This window comes from Mesoplodon bidens (genome assembly GCF_964165515.1).
Source record: "Mesoplodon bidens genome assembly, chromosome: 16".
Lineage (NCBI taxonomy): Eukaryota > Metazoa > Chordata > Mammalia > Artiodactyla > Ziphiidae > Mesoplodon > Mesoplodon bidens.
The window spans coordinates 4080262-4102848 of record NC_138173.1 but is presented as its reverse complement, the minus strand read 5'-3'; the positions used below and the strand labels follow the sequence as shown (position 1 = coordinate 4102848).

Genomic DNA, 22587 nt, shown 5'->3' with positions numbered 1-22587 from the left:
AGATTTTTTTTTTTTTTAAATGTCTTGTGTGAGGTTTCTGTGCAGGAGACTCTCTCTAGCGACTCAGGGCCCCCGGTTTCCCTGGAGGTGTGTCAGGTCGGCTCCCTCTACCTCGTATGGAACATTCCAGACTCCAGCAGGAGAGCAGGCGCTCAGCACAAGCACAAGCATCTTGTTTGTGCACACAGTTTAGTTTTCCCTGTCGTTTCGGAGAACTTCGGTTTCCGTGTAGAGAACGGATTACCAGTCAAATTCCCGCAAGCCAGCCAAGGGCCAGCTTTGCAGGCAGCGCTTTCTGAGGATAGCTGTCTCCGGACCATGACGTTAACTCTCTTCTGCACAGAAACTTAAAGGTGGACTACACAGATGTTGTTTCCAGTCTTTTTACTTTCTTAAAAGTGATGCAGTATTTTGGGCAATACAATAAGAAAGGATAATTATTTCTTTCACTATTATATCATCTTTCTAGGTGATTCCGTCATTCTCCAATTTTCTTATAATTTTAGTGTTTAATATTTATTAGCATAGTTGAGAATAATGGATGAATAATGATGAAACAAGATCTAGGATGATGAAATAGTGTGATTCTTCAAATTATAGTTAACAAACTCACCAAGATCACATAGTGTATCTTAGGTTTATAAATAGGTCCAATGGACCTGTATTGTAATTGCAAGATAAATTGAATTTTATTCTATTAAACAAAAAGTAGATTTTCTTTTTTGTTCTTTGGAAGACCTGTAAGAGAGAATAAAAGTCATGAAATACCAGTTTATACAAATAGTTATAATTGCTCAAAAAATAAACTCAAATACTAGAATTTGGTCCAGTGGACTGAGGCTAACGAAATGCTGCTGTTCAAAATATTGTTGGCACTAATATTTTGGAGGATGGTAAGCAGTATTAACTATTTGGTTTAGCAACAAGAGCAGGCATAAGTACAATCTAGAATATTCCATGTTCAACCTACACACTTTGATACGCTAATGCCCACTAACAAGGTTAGTAGTAATCAAATTAATACAGAGACTTTTAGGTTGAGAACAGGCATTAATAAAGGTAGAATATGTTAACTTGCTGATAGTAGGGCAATTTAGAAAAGTCATTGAAGCTTTTCACTTTTTTAGAAAGAAAACACGTACTTTTTACTCTGCCATTTCTTTGGTTTAGGGTCGAGTTTTCTTTTTTTCCTTTTTGGTGCTCCTCAAATCACAAGCAGGGATCCTGAGAGGGGAAAAAATTGTAAGCATAGCCTGTTTGAGGAGAGTGGAAGAGGACTGGTGGTTTAAGACCCCAGGACCTTTTTATCTCTGCATAGTTTCCTTTCTTTCCTTCTTGGTTACACGAATGACACACACTCTTTCTGAATGTTTCTGGGCCCGTGTAAGACCAAGAGTATGCTTTGACTTCACTAGAAAGTCTGAAGATTAGCACTGATTTTTTAAATACTGGAGCTAAAAGGGGGCTTTTGCTGGGGTAATTGCTTCCCCAAATCCAACGGCCATTTATGAACCTTTATATCCTGACATTTGAAGTATTTTGAAAGTATAAAGTAGTATATAAATGAAAGGTAAGATTGAAAAAAAATATTGCGTGGTGAGATACAAGGGGCCCACGGGTCTGACGAACAGCAGGAAGTGTGCACGTCAGCCAGTCGTCAGCTGTTTGTCTCCTTAGTCCCTGCGTTGGCATGATTTAAAAAGAAAAATCTTAATTAAAAAGCAGAGCACAAAATAGTTATTTTGGCGTCATGGACCTTAACCTCCTTTCTGATCTTGGATTTGACAGTTTGTGTTTCTTGCGCTCTCTGCGTGACGTTATACCATATATTATGGGGGGTAAAGGAAACATACGTGGTCCTTTCCTTTGAGAGATATACAGCCTAGCTAATTTAATGTGAAGAAATTAAATTCTCCCTAGGTATAAACTAGGTATAAATTTGTGAACTGGGTTTCTGAAAACAGATAAATAAAGGGACTCTCAAGTGTCAGAGATCCTACTACCCCTAAAGCGGGGAGCAAAGTGTAAGAGGTTGGAGTTGCCAGGATTCACGGGCTGCAGGAGGGGCTGCATGAAGTGAAGTTCAGGCCTGGAGGGCACAATACAGCTCAGCTGGGGCTGGGTCCCCACGCTTGAGGTCGGGCACCCAGACGGCGGGTGCCAGTGTCTCGAGGGTGCAGGGACGCTCGTCCTGCCAGAGCCCGTGCAGGATGAATTCAGCCGCTGCCGCGGGTGAAGAGGCGTGCCGAAGTGACGCTGGCAGGAACAGGAGGTCAACAGGAGAGGTCCCTTCTTCCTCCATCCCCGAGTCAGCCGCGAGCACCTCCTGTCGCCGAGCCAGCGGGGGAAGCAGAAATGGGGAACGCGGAAAGTGAATTGTCAGCCACAGCATCCCAGAGTGTAGCAGGCTGACCTTAACAAGTGGAACAGTCAGAGCGCAAAGGAAGCCAGGTACCAGGGTGCTGATAGTGTAAAATGCTGTGCTTTGACTGCTGTTGAATGCTGACATCAATATTAAATAAAAGCAGGCCTTACGTACCAACCAAAAGTAGAAAAGGTTCAAGGGAGAAATCATGCATGAGAAAATTAAGGGCAATTCAGCGAATTTATAAGTGTATACAAATCGCAAAAATGGGGAAATGGCACAAATATAAGCCTTCCAGTAAGTTAGTAGTTGTAAATCGTAAAATTAGATTTAAAATGTATTTAATTTTCTTAGTAGACTTTTATTTTTGAGAGCAGTTTTAGGTTTCCAGAAACATTGGAAGCACAGAGAGTCCCGTACGTGCCTGCCCTCCCAGAGTCTTCCCTGTTACCAGCAGCTGGTGTTAGTGTGAAGATCCCTTTGTTTCAGTTGATGAACCAGTACTGATATGTTCTCACTGACTAAGTTTACATTAGCGCTCGCTCTGTGTTGTACGTTCTGTGGATTTGGAGTTCTCTTTAAGCCCTCTGGTCGCTGTCTGATTTGATGGTTTCTGTCCCTTGTGTGAATATAGGCATGCCCCAGGGAAATTTCCTTAGCGCTTTCCTTGGTGTAACCTGTCATTTTCACACCTCTTTCCCAGTTTCCTTATCAGTGAGACGGGAGGCTGAACTCGAAGCTTCTGAGGTTCTGACCCCAAATTTGATGATGGGCTGTGTTCAAGTTCAGACTCGTGACAGGCTTTTTCCAAACTCACTTCCTCTTTTTTCTGTCGAGTTTCCTAAATATTTTTAAAGCTATAAATGATCCTCTTGGATCCCTTTCAGTCAGACTGAAAACCTTGATTATAGCGTCTGGCTTCCCTGAGATGTACATCCGCTGTGTCACCACGTCCTGAGGCTTTTACTTCTTGAGTGTCCATCAGGGTCCTCCTGCTGTTCCCTCTGTGGGCCGTGCTCCCTGCAGCGAGGGCGGTGGTGTCCTTGAGGCCCTGGAGAGAGGCTTACGTGATGCCGTGCAGGACTGGCCCTCGGTGAGCAGGGGTCCGGCGTGCTGGTTCCTTCGGGGGAAGAAGGAGAGACGTGGTTCAGAGAGACTGATGCATCGGCGCACAACGATCAGTTGTTTCTCCTCTGCTGCTGTGCTGTCACCCTAACCGTGTTCTCCACGCGTGTTCCTCTTCAGCATCCTGGGGGTTCTGAGCAACAAGTGCGGCTTTCAGCTCCAGTATCAGATGATTTTCTCTATATGGCTCCTGGCGTTCAGTCCTCAGATGTGTGAACACCTGCGACGCTACAACATCATGCCTGTTCTGTCTGACATCCTGCAAGAATCGGTCAAAGAGAAAGTGACAAGAATCATTCTTGCAGCATTCCGGGTACGTGTGTGTGTGTGTGTGTGTGTGTGTGTGTGTGTGTGTGTAAGGCATTTTTTTTTTTTTACCGTGGAGTATATTTCAGGGCTTTTAGCAGCTGGGGAAAAGTTGCTTGTTCTCCATGTAGTTATGGAACTGTGGCATCTTGGTGAGCTGGGAGTAAAATATCAGTTTGTAGTCATGGCAGGGGGAGCGGACGGGTGGGGGGAAGCCATCTAAATGGGTGACATGTAAGAGTGGCTGGGAGATGGTAGACCTACAAATCCAAGCTATTGGCTTTAGAATTTGTGTTTCTAACCATTGTTAGTTCTTACGCTTTCTTTAGACAGACAACGACACATCAAAAATAAAAGGTTGTGCAGATGTATTGCAAAACCGTAAATGGCCTAGACGCCACATTTGCCAAATACAGTCATTAACATCTTTCAGATTTTTCTAAGCAAATAGAGATAAATATATAAATAGGTGTCTCACTTTGTGTTGTATTTAAAAATAAGAGTGGTGTCATGTTATAAATACTGTTCTATAACTTTATTCTTAACAATATATAATAAATGTGTTTTCATTTTCCTGTAGTAGATCTTCAGTATTCTTTTCAGTGGTTATATGCTACTGTGTTGATGTAAAGTGGTTTATTTAATCAGTGTCCTGTTGATGGAAATGTGAGGTGTTTCCAGTTTTTTTACATATGTTTTCCCACCTTGATGAGTATTTCGGTTGGGTAAGTTCTGGAGATGGAATTGCTGAGTCAAAGAATATACTTTTGGGCTTCCCTGGTGGCGCAGTGGTTGAGAGTCCGCCTGCCGATGCAGGGGACACGGGTTCGTACCCCGGTCCGGGAAGATCCCACGTGCCGCGGAGCGGCTGGGCCCGTGAGCCATGGCCGCTGATTCTGCGCGTCCGAAGCCTGTGCTCCGCAATGGGAGAGGCCACAACAGTGAGAGGCCTGCGTACTGCAAAAAAAAAAAAAAAAGAATATACTTTTTACCAGTTCTTATAGATAATGTCAAATCACCTTTCAAAAATGTGCAAATTTATGTTTCCAGTAATTATATATTGGGCAAGAGTACAGAGAGTCCCTACTTTCTCTTAGTGTGTGGACTTTTTTCTAAATTGGAAGCTGTTCCTGAAGTTGACGTGAAAACTCTTTTAAAAAAATAGATTTTCTTAATTGGTGAACTGTTAGGAAAGATAGTCATCCTTGATTCAATATCTTTGCAATTAGATTATCCTAGAAAGATGTTTTGGATTATTATTATTTTTTCCCTTTGTATGACTTTCACTTCTGGGACATAGAAAGATCAACAGTTGCCTGAGTGATAAACATGGAAGTGAATCATATTTTTTCAGCTCATATCTACCTACCCTTTTCTGTAACGTATTTTTTACGTTAAAATATCTATCTTTCCAAATGTTGAAGATTGTAAACATGTAGCACAAAATTATTTCTTTTGATAATTGGTTAATAAGGTGACTTGTTTGTTTAAGGTGAAATACAGGTGTGGGAGGAACTGCTGTAGAACTCAGGGTCTTATTTCAGCTGTTCTCTTGTTTCATAGCCTCTATCTCCACACTTGTATCTTTCCCCCTCAGTTTTGAAAAACTTACATGCTTTTTTATAAGTGTCATTTAGATAATATAGTGAGTGCTGTGAGGTTTAGGAAAAAATCAGATACTAATAATTTATAGTAATAGATTGAGATTTAATCTAAACCTCAGCATAAGCTGCTTTATTTTGTTTTTTATTAAATCAATTTATTTATTTATTTATTTATTTATTTATTTATTTTGTCTGCGTTGGGTCTTTGTTGCTGTGTGTGGGCTTTCTCTAGTTGCGGCGAGCGGGGGCTACTCTTCCTTGCGGTGCATGGGCTTCTCATTGTGGTGGCTTCTCTTGTTGTGGAGCATGGGCTCAGTAGTTGTGGCTTGCAGGCTCTAGAGCGCAGGCTCAGTAGTCGTGGCACACAGGCTTAGTTGCTCTGCGGCATGTGGGATCTTCCCGGACCAGGGCTCGAACCCGTGTCCCCTGCATTGGCAGGCAGATGCTTAACCACTGCGCCACCAGGGAAGTCCATTTTTGGTTTTTTTTTGAGACAAGCCATTTGTCTTATCAAATCATTTATTTATTTGTTTGTTTGTTTATTATCGCAGTTGATTTATAATATTACAGTAGTTTCAATACTGAATGTTGATTCAGTATTTTTAGAGTATATACTCCATTGAAAGTTACTACACAACAATGGCTGTCGTTCCCTGTGCCGTACAGTATGTCCTTGCTGCTCATGTTTCACACACAGTAGCTCATATCTGTTAACCCTGACCCCTGTCTTGTCCCTCCCCCTACACCCCCCCAACATAAACTGCTTTGCCATAATGTATGCGGCAGCTGTTCTAGCTGAGCTTCCCACAGACCTTGCTTCATGTTTTGTCCCTTCTCTAGTTCCTCCTCACATTGATTTTCACGTTGTCATTATTATGTTAGATAAAAGGGTCATTGGAAGCAGGTACCTCTAATATGGGTATATATGGTAGGTGAGAGGTGTTTGTTGATATTAGCTGGATCCTACCTTTGAGCTGTTCCCTCCCTCTCCCCCTCCCTCCCCCTTCCCTATCCTGTTCTATCCTATCCTATCCTTTCTTTTTCCTGTTCCTCCCCAACCCCCCATTTCATGGATTATCTGTCCACCTCTCAATGCATCAGATGTTTATTGAACACCAATTATGGAAGGATGAATATGACAAGATACTTTTTCTCAGGGACTTTGTGTTTTGTTTGAATCTGTCTTTGATGGAGAGACTTCATGAAGTCACCATGATGAATGTTTACAGTATACAAAGTTCAAAAAGTCACAAGAAGTACAAAGCCAGGCTGAGATTCTTAGTTTTCTTTTGACCTGATTTGGGAGCTCTCCAGATTGATTATCTGCTTTTTATGGAAATTTGAGGGTTACAATAGCATAGCCCTTTTCTAATTTTCCTTTCCACGTGGTGTGTTAGCAAGAGTTTAGGCTCTGGAGTAGACATGCCTAGGGGTGAGTCCCAGCACTAGGTTGCTGGGAGACTGGTTTGAACTCTCAGAGCTGATTTCTCTACTTGTGAAAGGTGGTTAATGATACTTAACTCACTTCAAGATTGGGTAAGAATTCAGCGAAATAACAAAGTGCCTGGCAATAGTAAATATACAATCTGTATTTATTTTCCTGCCTTTTCGCTCCATAAAAGCATAAAATACTAGCAATTTGCCTCTTTAACGCCCACCTGTAGAAATTGCATTCTAAGTTAATGTGGAACCTAGGCAAAGATCAAGTGTTGTTCTGTTTGATTTAAGAAAAGACAGCATGAATATTTTACTAATGTTTATTTAGCAAGATTTAAAAATCTTATTTATACTTCATTTGCAGTTTCAATTTTTTACCCACAATGTGTCGAACTTATGCTAATTTCTCGGTTTCTATTGTCTAATTTGGATTTCAGATTATTTAAAATACACCCAACCTATCGACAGGTATATTAGTTTTTTGGACTCTCCTTGATAAATTGGGACAGTATAATCATTGCATGGTTATACTGAAGACTGAATATCAGAAGAACATCTTTAGACATCCAGAACTTTGATGTACACAACTGAGTTAAAATCAAGCCATTAGTAAGGACATAGTAAAGCCATTTGATTTAGACCATCAAATAGGTGTAAAAAAGGACGTGTTCTTTTTTTTCTTCGTTATTCTCAAATTCCTGTAACCTTTAATAAAGATTTCACAGATGAGGTTGCTTGAGGATTGTCTAATTGTGCACGTTTCCCCACATCCTGAAACTCAGGAGGGGAAGTTTTGTGCTTTTGGAAGCTTGCTGAGCTGCTGTGAGCTGAAGAAATCTAGCAGCTGTTAATTTTTTTTTTCCATTTGGCTGGGTGAATTTATTTTTGAAAATGTCTGTCTCACTTATTCATAGCAGGTGCTGAACTCCAGGTCTCCATGAATGTTATTCCATTGGTTAACTTGATATGTCACTCTTTCGTTTCTAAAATAAATTAGAATGTTTTTTGAGGCTGTGACTGAGAAAGACATTCAAGACCATATTTGTTGTGTAGAGTTTTCTCTTTTTGGTTCTGTTTAGTCAAGAGCCTCCGTAATATGTCAGATAATAAGATAAATTGTATTTTACAACTGCATGGTTTTCAGCGTAAAAGCTTAGAAAGAAATACCACCAAATTGAATTTGGATTTACATTAGCTGTACTAACCATGATGTTTAGCTCACACCCACACGCATATGCACACACAGACACAGACAAACACAGACTTACATCTTCCTGTGCAGACAGTTCACAGTCATAACCCCTTCAGAGAGACCTGCTCTGGTTTGGGTGTATGGGGACTGTTTTGCCCACTGCTTTGACATAGAAGTGTTGCTATCAAGAAATTTTATTCCTAGGTCCATCCCTCATTCCTTATTTCAGGAATTTATCTCTCTTGTTTATTAGATACCGGTGTTGGAAGAGGTTTGGTAAGACTGAGACATTTTTAATCTAGGGGTGAGTCCCGTAGTACGGCGCTGCTTCGGGTGTGGTCTGCATGTCAGAGCAGTTCTGTCAGCTGTTGGTTAGCAGCCTGCAAGGGATAAGTGCAGAAAGTGAGAGCAAGCATTTAGAAACGTACAGTAATTTGACACGTCTGTCAAATTTAATAATATAAGATTTGAGCTTGTGTTTTGCATGTCTTTTAAAGTTCATTTTTCTAGAAATTCATTTTTATTGTATTTTTTACTGAAAGTATTTGTTCCTGACTGATTGGAAATTGAAAATCAAACAGAACTGGTCTTCACCACAGATGGTTTGAGAAGCACTGCTTTAACATGTATGGTACAAGGTTAGCAGTTTTGGTGAAGGAAGAATCTGAATGGTCACATGGTTCCACCTTGTTCTTAGTGAAGTCAAGGTCGCCCTGCACCGTTACTTGGACACAGGCCAAAATGATATTTACGCTTTTGATTTTGTTGAGGTGAAGATGCCATTGAGTTTAGCGTCTTTAAAGGGTACACGGCTGCCGGATGATCTAGGTTTGTTTCTGGTAAATTCATTTTCCAAATATTTTTCACAACCTTTTTATTCTTTGTAATAAGATGGAGAGATGAAATTAAAACATGTTTCGAGGGAAAAACAGGTAAGGTTTATTGATTGATTTGGCATAGGCTTGAAGGAAAGGGGAGCGTCAAACATGACTAAATTTCCAAGTGCTGTTGTCTTAGAGAATTGAGAGGAGAGATGGTTTCAGAAGAGTGCCATCGGGCTGTTCTTTGCCGGTTACACTGACTGGGTTGAGGTTCTAGTTGAAACTGTTAGTTATGATAATATTCTTAAATATGAAGTGTAGCTCTCCAGGCAACAAATATGTAGGACCATATGAACAGAAGGGTTTTGATATGTTTCTAAATTTAGGAGATATATTAGTAAGAAAAGTAACTGGAAAAGGTAAGAGAAAACTAAGTAGACTAATAAGTAAAATCTCACAGAAGCGAGGGGTGAAGGGAGGAGTTTCATAAAGGGAGATGTTATCAGAATTCAAGGTGCCCTACAGCTTAAGGTTTTCATTTGAATTCCATTATGGTCAGAGAACATGTTCTATATGGTTCCAATTCTTCGAAATTTAAGATTTGTCTTATGCTCATCTTACGGTCTGTCACGGTGAATGTAGCATGTGTACTTGAAAAGAATGCATGTTTTGCAGATGTATCACATTCTGTAAATGTCAGTTAAATCAGGGTGGTTCATAGTATCATTTGGATCATCTCTGTACTGATTCTGTTGTTTAGTGGTTCTATCAATGATCAATTGCTAAGAGAGAGAGTTGTTAAAATTTCCAGCTGTTAGTGTGGATTTGCCTGTTTCTCCTTTCAGTTCTGCCAGTTATTGTTTCATGTATTTTGAAGCTCTGGGTTTTTTTTTAACTTTTAATTTTTTAATTTTTTTTTTTTAGATTTATTTATATTTATTTTTGGCTGCGTTGGGTCTTCGTTGCTGCGCGCGGGCTTTCTCTAGTTGTGGCGAGCGGGGGCTACTCCTCGTCGTGGTGCACGGGCTTCTCATTGCGGTGGCTTCTCTTGTTGTGGAGCATGGTCTCTAGGCGCGTGGGCTTCAGTAGTTGTGGCATGCAGGCTCAGTAGTTGTGGCTCGCAGGCTCTAGAGCGCAGGCTCAGTAGTCGTGGATCACGGGCTTAGTTGCTCCGTGGCATGTGGGATCTTCCCGGCCCAGGGCTCGAACCCATGTCCCCTGCATTGGCAAGTGGATTCTTAACCACTGTGCCACCAGGGAAGTCCCAGTGCTCTTGGTCTTGATATCTACTTTATTTGAAATTAATATAGACATGCCAGCTTTCTTCCACTTATGGTTTTCCATCTTTTAGTTTCAACCTGTGTCTTATATTTAAAATTTGTCTCTTTGAGACAACATATACTTGGGTCTTGAATTTTTATCTGTTCTAATAATCTCTGCCTCTTAATTGGAGTGTTTAGTTCACTGACATTTAGAGTAATTATTGGTATGGTTGGATTTAGGTCTGCCATTTTATTATTTTCTTCTGTTTGTTTCATCGGTTTTTTGTTCTGTCTTCCAGTCCTGCCTTCTTTTATGTTAACTGAGTTCTTTTTAGAATTTCAGTTTCATTTTTCTATTGGCTTTTAAACTGTTCTGCTTTGTAGTATTTTATTTCTTATAGGTTGTTTTGGTGTCACAATATCTATCCTTAACCTTTTCCATTATACTTGAAGTTAATATTACGTTCTCACCAGTAGTGCCCAAGTGTTCTCTTTTCTCCACAATCTGGACAACACTGGCTGTCTTTTGTTTTTTGATAATAGCGGTCCTAACAAGTGCAAAGTGATATTTAACTGTGGTTTTGACTTGAATTTCCCTGATGATCAGTGGTGTTGAGCACTGTTTCATGATCTGTTGGCCTTCTTTATGTCTTCTTTGGGGGAATGTCTATACAGATCCTCTGCCCATTTTTTAATTGGCTTGTGCTTTTTTGTTGTTGTTGTTGTTGCTAGTGAGTTAAATGAGTTCTTTATACACTTTGGATCTTGCCCTCCTATCAGATATATGGTTTGCAAATGTTTTCTCCCATTTTGTAGGATGCCTTTTCATTTTGCTTTTTTTGTTTCTTTGGCTGTGTGGAAGCTTTTTAGTTTGATATAGTCCCAGTTGTTGATTTTTACTTTTGCTGTGCTTTTGATGTCATATCCAAAAAATCATTCCCAAGGCTAACGTCAAGGAGATTTTCCCCTGTGTTTTCTTCTATGAGTCTGACAGTTTCCGGTCTTATGTTTAAGTCTTTAATCCCTTTTAAGTTAGTTTTTGTGACTGGTATAAGATACGGGTCCAGTCTCATTTTTTTGCATGTGATTATCCAGTTTCCCTGATGACATTATTGAAGAGACTATCCTTTCCCCAATAGGTTTTCTTGGCTCCCTTGTCAAATATTAGTTGACTGAATATGTACAGGCTTATTTCTGGGCTCTCTGTTCTGTTCCATTGGACTCTGTGTCTGTTTTATGCCATTACCATACTGTTTCGATCATTGTAGCCTTGTTAGTTTGAAATCAGTATGTGTGACTTCTCCGGCTTTATTCTTCTTTCTCAGGATTGCTTTGGATATTTGGAGTCTTTTATATTTCTATACACGTTTTAGGATTGTTTTTCCTACTTCTGTGAAAATTGGAATTTTGGTAGGGATAGATCTCACTAATTTCCATATGCTGAGCTAAATCTCTGCATTTATTTAGCATAATTATTAGAAATATAACTTCCTTGCAAAAATAAAGAAATTTAAAATTTTGGTACAATTGATTTAGAATTGTTATTCCAGGATTTTTTTGAGTGTGGGAGATTTGACAGGCCTTCTTTACCCACTTTCTGAAGGTGGCTTTCTTGAGAGCTTGTTTGTCCTTGTTCTAGACCCCAGCATGAACATGGTGTTTGCTCTGAAATATTGGTTATTCAGTGAACAGTTTATCTTCAGAAATACTTAGATTCCTTTGCTGATTTTGTCAGTACTCTTAAAAATCATAGAAGAAAACTGAGGAATTTGCTTGAATGTCACAAAACTTTTCTGATAACTGCTGAAGCAAGAGAGTTTTTTTAATTGCCGTCCTTTGTGCACTTACAGGTTGATTGGACGGAGAAAAAGATCAGTGACTGGGAACTAGAGAGATACTTGAGGAAACAGTCTTTCTTAGCATCCTAAGGGCTCCATGTGGCCAAGAAATGGAGTGTTCATGGTGGTGACCTCAAGAGCAGGGCTGTGAGGAAGCATGGTGATGGACCTCACTGTCAATGTGTTCAGTGTTTTGAGGCTTGTCTAGGTCAGTAATTTAAAATGTTTAGTAAGCCAGTAAGGCAGGAAGGAATCAGAAGGATGCTCCTGATGTGGGACAGATGCTTAGAAAAGAAGTCAGGGTTTGTGACGCAGTCATCCACCTAAGGTGGTAGTTAACCTGAGAACAGGAAGAGGAGAGAGGATGTGCAAGCAGGTGCAGAGAACATCACACATAACAAGTTACGTCATTTCTCATTGTGTCTTTGTCTAACCCAGAACTTCTTAGAAAAATCAACTGGAAGAGAAACTCGCCAAGAGTATGCTCTGGCTATGATTCAGTGCAAAGTGCTGAAACAGTTGGAGAACTTGGAACAGCAGAAGTACGATGACGAAGATATCAGTGAAGATATAAAATTTCTCTTGGAGAAACTTGGTGAGAGTGTCCAGGATCTTAGGTATGTTATTCCTTTTAATTCTCACAGGCTGGGTACATTGGGCCTTGTTTGACTTGCCTCATATTTTAGGGAAATTTAAATTTGTGATGAACTATAAACTCAAAAGATTGCACTAAAAACATCATGTCTTCTATTGAAAATTGAGGGGTATGGAAACACTGGCTCACCATCATGGCAACCGTTGGTCAGAGCTGTGTGTTATTTCTCCTCTTTGGGGTAGATCCCCACTCTTCTCTGTTGTTTAAAATCTGACCTGGTGTTCTACCACGGGTTGTGGGTGCCACCCTTTGAGAATCTCCCCCGGTTTAAAATCTTTTTTAAGCAGCAGTCATTGTTAATTTGTGGAGGAAGTTTGCTTAGATATGGAAAGAGTATTTTTTCCTGCTTTTTTGAAGTCCCTATTGGTTTTATTTTTTATATTAAAAATTATGCAAGTGATGTACATGCAGTAAAGAAAAAAATCCCTTTTTTTATACAGTACAGAATACAGAGTACAGTACAGTACAGAATACAGTACAGTACAAAAGGGACAACACACCAGTCCCCCCATCTTCCCCACCTACTTCCCCCTGCCCCTCTGGTTTCTTGTGTTCATTCCCAAAAAACCCTAGCCCCCCCTCCCCCTAGCATGTATGCATGTGTGTGCGCGCACACACACACACACAGACACACACAAATAGGGTTCTGCGTATTCTTCTGGTCCTGGTTCTTTTTTGTTTCATAATAGCTTGATGATTTTTTCCATTAACCCATGCATTCTTTGTTTTTGAACTATTGATACATTTTAAAAAGAGAGTTACTCACTAGAAATAGATAGGGTTTGGGAGCCAGGATAACTCCAGTTTGAATTGTTTGGCCACTTTGTCCACGTGTGGCATTGAGCAAGCCTCTTGACATTTTAAAGTCTCAATTTTCCTTTTGGTAAAATAGTGATAAAAATTCTAACCTTGTAGGATTTTCCGTGAGGTGTCCAGCAAGTGCCTTTAGTATAGTATGTGTTCCAAAAATGTATTTACCAGATAATTCAGTGCAGCCCCTAAGCTCAAGCCCCAAAAGCTTTTATAGAGATGGGAGCTGTCACCCTTATCAGTGGTTTGTATGGAGCTTTGTGGAGGAAGGCAGATGATTTTTGTCTTTTTATAATTTCAAATATGAATAAGTTGTTTGTAATATAATAGGCCAGCAATAGGCTTGCAATTTATACAAATTCTATTTTATTATGTTTATTTTTAAAAATTATCATTAGTTCTTCTGTAATAATGATTTGAGACCCTTTTTAAAAAATAAATAAGATTAGTGATAGCTTTCTAAGTTATTTATTCCATGCTAGCCAATTGTTATTATTTACTGATTTTTCATGTTGAATTTGGTAATTTGAAAAATATTGCTGTTTACATAAAGCTAGCATGGTGATGGGAGCAATTGAAATAGATTTGTCTCTTTATGTTGTTACAGGTTTAGCATATTAGTTAAACAATATTAGGTTACTTCTTATACTAAATAGCCTTTCATTTCATTAAATTACTACTTTATTTAACAGGTTACTCTGATCAGCTTAACCAGTGAAGAATCTTTGTTATACTGAATTATCAATGAGTATTAAATGGCTGCTTCTTTTTGAAAATTTTACTTGAAAGGAAGTACAAGCATATCTTGTCACTTTGTTCACTGGCTAACCACATTAAAGCAGTTTTATATTATGAAGATTTGAATAATTGTTGCTTGATACATAGTGAATAATTTTTGAATTAAAGTGCATTTTAGTTTGTTACATGTACAGAGCTTTTTGTTTTTAATTAATCTGTAGTGGGCTAATTCAGTTAATGAATTACCTCTGCATTGTTGGTAGTCACATTTAAAAATATCGTACTGAGGTATGTGTTTTTATTTTTGTAGTGTAGTATCATGGTTTGTCATTTAAAGTATAATAGAATACACTATTTTATTTTGTGTTAAAGTAATATACTTTACATAAATTTATCTTTATGTATCTAGTGGTCTGGCAAATACAGTGTTTTAAGAGGCATGGTAGAAACAATGCTAGATTATCAGATATTTAATTTATTTTTATTTATTTATTTATTTATTTATTTATTTATTTATTTATTTATTTATGGCTGCGTCAGGTCCTCGTTCCTGCGCACGGGCTTTCTCTCGTTGTGGCGAGCGGGGACTACTCTTCGTTGCTGTGTGTGGGCTTCTCACGGCGGTGGCTTCTCTTGTTGCAGAGCACGGGCTCTAGGCGCGTGGACTTCAGTAGTTATGGCACGCAGGCTCAGTAGTTGTGGCTCATGGGCTCTAGAGCACAGGCTCAGTAGTTGTGGCGCACGAGCTTAGTTGCTCTGCGGCATGTCGGATCTTCCTGGACCAGGGCTTGAACCCATGTCCCCTGCATTGGCAGGTGGATTCTTAACCACTGTGCCACCACGGAAGTCCCTATCAGATATTTGAATGATGTACATACATTTATGTGTATATTAAGGTTAGAATTTTGAAAGCAAGTGCTCCTTTTAATATCTCATGGTGAACATTCAAATTTGACAGGAGTACTGGACCTTAATACCCTGAATAAGTTTCACATGATTTATTGAAGATTAAGCCATTTAAACTTGTTTACAGGTAATATTTGAATGTACAAAGGATGATCAGTCTTTGTAGTTAAATATTTAGTGAAGATGTTTTATTTTTTAAAACTTTGGAGTATCTATCTCTCAGATTCTTATAAACTTTGAACTCTTTTTACAGCTCATTTGATGAATATAGTTCAGAACTTAAATCTGGAAGATTGGAATGGAGTCCTGTGCACAAATCTGAGAAATTCTGGAGAGAAAATGCTGTGAGGTTAAATGAGAAGAATTATGAGCTCTTGAAGTAAGTTTGAAAGCCAGTTTACACCCTGAATAAACCCCCATCCTTCCACATGCTCGTGGACACCTTTTTGTCCCTCTTAAAAGTTTTTAGATATTCCATGGTTTTAATTTCTATTTTCTTGCTTACTCATGTGGTTGAATACGTTTTCGTGTGCTTATTGGCCATTTGGATATCTTTTTTCCCGGGAGAAGTGCCTGTTCAAGTTTTTGTTTTTGTTTTTGTGGGAATTCTATAGGTTTCTTGGTCATATGTATTCATCACAGCTCTTCTTCTACCATATCAAATGCCACTAACTCTTTACTTTTGATGTAGCTCAGTTTGTTATTTATGGCTAGTGCTTTCTTGTGTCTGGTTAAGAAGTTTTTGCCTACCCAAGGTCCTGAGGATATATACTTCTGTGTTATCTGCTAGAAGCTTTATTGTTTAACCTCTCACATTTAGGTTTCCATTCTGTGTGGAATTGGTTTTTGGGTAAGGTGTATAAGGTAGGTCAAGATTTGTTTTTTTCGTTACATGGATATCTAATTGAACTAGCAACATTTATTGAAAATAACATTTTCCCCACTGCTTTGCACGGTTCCCTTTGTTATAATAAAGATGACCTAATATGTGCAAGTGTCGTTCTTTCTTTTTTACTGAGATACAAGTCACATACCACACAATTCACCCATTTAAATTGTATAAATCAGTATATTCACAAGGATGTGTAACCATCAACACAGTCAATTATAGAACATTTTCCATCACTTCAAAAACAAACCCTGTATCCTTTAGCTGTCATTTCTCTGTCCAACCATCCCCTCAGCCCTAAGCTCTTACTTTCTGTCTCTCTGGATTTGCCTATTAGGAAAATTTCATGTAAATCGAATCATATAATATTTGTTCTTTTGTGACCAGCTTCTTTCATTTACCGTAAGGTGTTCAAGGTTCATTCATGTAGCATTTAGCAGTACTTTGTTCCTTTTTATGGTCATATAATATTCCATCATAAGGATATATTACATTGTATTTATCCACTCATTAGGTGATGGGCACTTGGGTTATTATGAAAAATGCTGGTAATAAACATTTGTGTACAAGTTTTTATGTGGACATACGTTTTTATCTCTCTTCCTTGAGTAGACACCTATGAATAGAATTGCTGAATCATATGGTAACTCTGTTTAACCATTTCAGGAACTACTCAACTATTTTCCAAGTGGCTGCACAATTTCATATTCCCACCAGCAGTGTATGAGGATTCTGATTTCTCCATCTCCGTGTCAGCACTTACTATTGTCTGACTTCTTGATTCTAGCCATTTTAGTGAGCGTGAAGTGATATCTCATCATGGTTTTGATTTGTATTTCCTTGATGGCTAACGAATCAGGCATCTTTTCATGTCCTTATTGGCCATTTTATATCTTTGGAGAAATGTTTCTTCAGATTCTTAGTTCATTTTTTTAATGGGTTGTCTTTTTAGTGTTTAGTTGTAAGAGTGTTTTTATATATTTTGGATGTAAATCCCTGATCAGATAATATGCTTTGCAAATATTATCTCCCATTTTTGGGTCATCTTCTCAGTTTTTTGATAGAATTACTACATATATACCTTACTGTAACTGTTAAAATTAATAGACTTTAATTTTTAGAATCATTTTAGGTTTATAGAAAAATTGAAGGGAGTACAGAGAGTACTGATATACCCTCTCTTCCTCCACCAGGCACAGTTTCCCCTATTTTTAACGTCTTGCCTAAGTGTGGCACATTTGTTAATTGATGAACCAATATTTATACATTATTTTAACTGAAGTCCATAGTTTACGTTCAGGTTCATGGCTTTCTGTTGTACAGTTCCTGCTGTGTCACAGTATCATACAGAATCGTTTCACTGCCCTAAACACTCCCTATGTTTTCCCTTCTTCCCTTTCCCTGATATTGTGGGAATTGTGGGTGGTGGACGTTGTGAATCTGGAAGTGACCTGTTAATGTGTGTATAAAGGTTTGAAAGCTGCTAACTTATGTGCAGTAAATCATGTGTAGTGTATCGTGTGTAGCAGTGAAACCTGTAGAAAATACAGGTATATTTGTAAATGTCTATTTTCAGGAAAGTATTGGCATTATACCTTTGCTCTGTTGTGCTCTAGAAAAGAATTAGAAATCAATCTCTCTTTGTATTAAATTTATTTCAGAATTTTGACCAAACTTCTGGAGGTGTCCGATGACCCACAAGTCTTAGCTGTCGCTGCGCATGACGTTGGCGAATACGTTCGGCATTACCCGCGAGGCAAGCGGTAAGTGAGGAGCCTTGGTCTCACCGGGGTGTCCTGAGGCGTTCCGCACGGGGTTCTAGTTCATATGCTCCTGTAAAGTAGCCTCGTTCAGCTGAGGAGCCGACGGGGTGAGCGGAATCAAGGTGACCGTAGTACTGGGAATCGTGATAAATGATAAACCTAATTAAAGATGGGAAGTATGAAAACCTAAGCACGCATGTATAGTCCTGTTGTGCAGTAGCCAACGGACATCACACCAGAAATTTCATGTTCAGGGTTTTCTTTGGTTTGTATGATTTAATTCAAAAGCCATTTTGTTAGCGCTGGTGATTTAAAAATTATTATTTGTGGTTACATTGTTATTGACCTGAGTAGGTTCCAAGTATAAAAGGAAATATAACACGTGTAAGAAAAGTCACAGTAGATATATAGTCATGGAAGGATGTGTTTCCAAGTGCTGAAGAGTGAGGAATTCCCTCTGGGAGGGGACAGGTAAGGCTTTGCAGAGGCGGTGAGGCTGGCTCGGTCATGTGAAATCACGTAGGTACACTAACAGTGAAAGGATCGGAGTTGAGGGAGAAAGCGTTAAATGAGACTGAGGCTGTTGTATGCTGTTTGGAGAAGCTTGTTACATACCTGGCACGTATCTAGCACTCATAAAGTTTGGGTATAATTATACTGCATTATTTTTCTCAATTCAGTACGTTTTTTAAAAAAAGATGCTTTAAAAAATAAAATATAAAAAGGCGTACAGATAAAGCCTCTCCCTCACCCCTGACCCCATGTGCTCATCTGCAAGGTTGTCTTAAACCACCAGAAGCCCTGCTGCACTAAGGTGCCACTTGTCACGGACTCTGGTGGCGATGTCACTCACCAGGCAGCACCGACCGCAGCTCCCACCCTCCCAGGCTGGGGTTAAAGACACTCGCCGGCTCTTTGCACGCCCCCGCCTGCCCCGCCCCACCCCCCCCAGAGTAGCAGAGAACCTCCTTCCATGCGTGAAGCAAATAACCATTTTCACTTTGCTTTTGTGTCTGTAGTAACTGGGTGTTTCAGGGGGTTGAGGGGGCAGCGACAGAAAGCAGTGCTGGTTGTCAGTCTTCCTGGTGTTCTTGAAAACAGGAATTTTCTCATTTGTTTCACTGCCTACCAGGTCATGTGGCATGTTCCATCATTACAGGAGAGGGCAGATATCTTAACAAATCAAGTCTTTTTCAGGAAATTAACATGGCTCCTACGGGGTGCTTTTTAACCTCGTGTTCTCTGCTGTCTGCATCTGCTTCCCTATCTGGTTCACAGCATGGCAACTGCTGGGCTTAATATTGATCTGATGTTATTTCAGACATAAGGTGGTATTCAGTATACTGGTTTTTAAGCAAGCCACAAATACTGGTGATAAAGAAGTTAATACTCAACTGCCTATAGAACATTGTAATCTAGATTACTGCAACGGTCCAGGTTGATGGTATTTGCCCAGACTAGGACATGAGAGTAACAATTGGATTTATCATTAGGGATTCAAGAGAAAATATATAAAAACTTTAAATCTGTGATTTGGAGAAAATGATATTTTAAAAAAGACACGTGTGTTGGTTTACTTACCTGTATGGTAACTTTTCTTTGTAAAACCACTGGGCAGTTCGGAGTTGGGGCTTTCTGCTAACAGCTTGCATTTGAAAGTAACTGCAGCGTCTTCACCACGTGGCTTCTGGCCCCCAGGGTCATCGAGCAGCTCGGCGGGAAGCAGCTGGTGATGAACCACATGCACCACGAGGACCAGCAGGTGCGCTACAACGCCCTCCTGGCCGTGCAGAAGCTCATGGTGCACAACTGGTAGGTGCCGCCCACCCCCCGCTGCTCTGTTGGGCCTCACGTCCCCGTCCAGAAGTTCTTGTGGAAAGGCTCTGATGAGTGGTGGCTTTTAAAAGCAGTGATTTTGATGAATACCTAGAATTAGATTTTAGATTAGAATTAGATTTTAGTGATGTGATAATTTAGAAAAAACAGCTGCATTAATGTTCTGGAGAAACGTATATTCAAAGTACTGGTATCAGAAACAACTCCAGAAGTAACTAAAAGGACCATTACGACATAGGTGAATAAGTTTTTTGAGAGTTGAATGGAATTCAGCAGGACTATTGATTAGAGACGCTACAATTTTGCAGGGTTTAACTGTTCGGCGTACGGTTAACCTGAATGGATTTTTACCAGTTCACATGAAAACAGTAAAAGCTGCTTGATCAGTTAAGATTCAGCTCTCACATTTCATCCGTTATAGCCTTTTGCTTTTGAAATAGTAGCCAGAGTCACGTTTTTCCTCTTGCTTTTCTTTTTTAAGTCAAAAGTACTGACCTTTTTGTACTCAAAACAAGAAAAATTAGAGTGACTACTTAGATACAATGGTGAACCCTCTGTGTCCATGAGCGGACAACGCTGGACTCCCTCGGCCGTGGCTGTTTTAGCAGTAGTTTGGCTGTTCCGCGCTCGTCTGAGCTCAGATGCCTCTCTATTCCCCATCCTTGGGAAAGATGCGCTGACGGTAATGCTACTGGTAGTTCCAAAGGACAGATTAATGGCACGTCCAGATGCTTACGTGTGAGAGACGCAGGCAGATACAGGGTAGGAGAGGATCCACGATTGCCACCGTGACACCGTGCATCAAGTGTTAGGATCCTGCCACTTAAGCACTTTTCTCATGAGTGCTGACATCTATGCGTTCTTCCAGCACCTGCTCTTTGAGCACTTAGTTTGTACCCTGTTCCGCTAGGCTCCAGACGACAGGTGTGATGGAAGTGGGTGATGAGAGATGGCCTTTCTGAGTGGTCCAGCAGCCAGGCCGAGACAGTGATGGAAAGGAACCAGTCACCCACCTCCAGTGTTGGGGGTTGGATTTCAGGTGGAGGGAACGGGAGGGGAGAGGACCAGGAAGCAGGAGGGAGCTTGGCTTCTTTAAGAGCAGCGCCTGGAGACATGTTCGGATGTGGCAGCTGGGGGCTGGGAGGCGGTGCTAATGGCAGCTGTGGGTCGAGGCCAGGGATGCTGCTCAGCATCCTGCATTGCACCCAGTCCCCCCACAGACAACTGTCAGCAGTGCTGGGGTTCAGAGGGTAAGTTGAAGGAGTGGGTGAGGCCAGGATGAAAGGGGGTGGGCGAGGCGAGGTGGCCGGGATCTGATCACGGAGGGTCTGGTGGGTCCTTCTGTTGGATGAGTTGAAAGCCATGGTTGACGCTTTAACAGGGGAGTGACAGGATTTGATTTGTATTTTGAAAGGTCTCACAGGCTCCTCTGCGGAGAGTGGCTGGTTGGGGGTGAGCGTGGCAGCAGTGGTATGTGTATGCAGTTTAGAGCCAAGTATACACAGACCACTCGAATACTTTTCTGAAGTAGAACGTCACCTAAAACGTGGGGAGACCCCTGCTCTAAGCCTCAGCTGCCCCGTCTGTAGAATGAGAAGACTGCTTCTCGGCTCTCGTGACTGTTCTGTGGATTCAGTAGGACCATCTTGGTGAAGGTTTCAGGCTCTGCCAGTGCGGAGTACGTGCTGGGTAACTAGTGGCTCTGATTAAGTGTCGTGCTTCTGGATGTTAGTTTCAGTGATTGTTCTCATGTGCTCTTGTGTAAATCCTCAGAGATAAACACCTGTACTTGCTAACGTCAGGAAATTTGCTTCCCATGCATCGGGCCACTTACTTGGAATCCTGCGTATGTTGGTCTTGAACCTGTTAGGCTGCGGGAGTGGCGGCAGCGGACACGACTCTCTAAACAGGACAGCGGACGTTGCCGGCGATCGGACGCAGAGTTACTTGTGTGTGTGTGTCATGCCTTGTGTGTCTGTGGCTCATGGAGTGTTTAAAACTCATACAGTACACGTACTTGGGAAATTTGGACAAGATCAGTTTTCTGGGGCTATTTTACTAGTTTTTAGATGTTAACGTAAGCATAGACGACAGTGTATATTGTCCTTCAATGTTGAAAGAGATTCTTTGTTGTTTCAGTTCTAATCTGCCTTGCTATCTCCTTCCTGTGTTTCAGGGAATATCTTGGTAAACAGCTCCAGTCTGAGCAACCGCAGGCGGCAGCTGCCCGGAGCTGAACGGGCGCTCGGCCTCGGGGTCTCCAGCCGCTCCTTCACCTGGGGCAGAAGACCTGGAGTGTGAGTCTCAGTGATTAGGGTCAAGAACAAACAATTTCTCATTTTACGTGTCATTTTCTTCTGTTGTGTAGCTTTCCCCAGTGCTGATTTCAACACGAGTGTTTGCCCATTACTTTGTATTAAAGTAGGCGCTTCCTGTATCTAAGGAAAATAGTACTGTTACATACACTGCTTGTAACTTCTGTATTTATTGTTCTCTGGGAGTGAATGTAGAATTATTAAACGATTCTCACTCCAAGTATGTTCTTGTCTTTCTTTGTTCCTGACTTGGCCTTTAACACAAATGCCTCTTGTCCCAACCAAATTAGGAGAATTGTATTTGCAAAATAGTGAATGGTAAATAAATGTTTTGAAATTATATGTATCTCTGTCTTCCATCCGTCCATCCATCCATCCGTCCGTCCATCCACACATACACACTGCGGCAATCCTCTGCTAATATTCAGAGAACTTTAAAATGTTAAATTAACTCGATGTGATGCTGTGGTCTAGAAGATATTACATAATTATTGACTCTGTTCCCCACACTGTACACATCCTACTTGGCGGCTCACTTATTTTGCACCTGGAAGTTTGTACCTCTCTCTCCTATTTCTCTCCTCCCCCATCCCCTCCCCTCTGGCAACCACCTGTTGGTTCTCTGTATCTACGACTCTTGTTTCTATTTCGTTACATTTATTTGTTGTTTTTTAGATTCTACATATAAGTGAAATAATACAGTATTTGTCTTATTCTGTCTGACT

At 40.4% G+C, this 22587-nt stretch overlaps 1 protein-coding gene across 5 annotated transcripts in view; it reads left to right on the top strand.

Moving 5' to 3' along the window:
* ATP6V1H (ATPase H+ transporting V1 subunit H) overlaps positions 1-22202 on the top strand; it is an 81868-nt gene extending 59666 nt beyond the window's left edge. For all 5 annotated transcript variants that reach the window (XM_081258740.1, XM_081258739.1, XM_081258741.1 and 2 more), the window contains 6 exons: positions 3611-3803; positions 12389-12567; positions 15313-15438; positions 17610-17711; positions 19410-19523; positions 21724-22202. In XM_081258740.1, the coding sequence (XP_081114866.1) occupies positions 3611-3803; positions 12389-12567; positions 15313-15438; positions 17610-17711; positions 19410-19523; positions 21724-21784 (775 nt within the window). In that variant the 3' untranslated portion in view covers positions 21785-22202. The remainder of the gene's footprint in view (positions 1-3610; positions 3804-12388; positions 12568-15312; positions 15439-17609; positions 17712-19409; positions 19524-21723) is intronic.
* Positions 22203-22587: the final 385 nt, after the last annotated feature.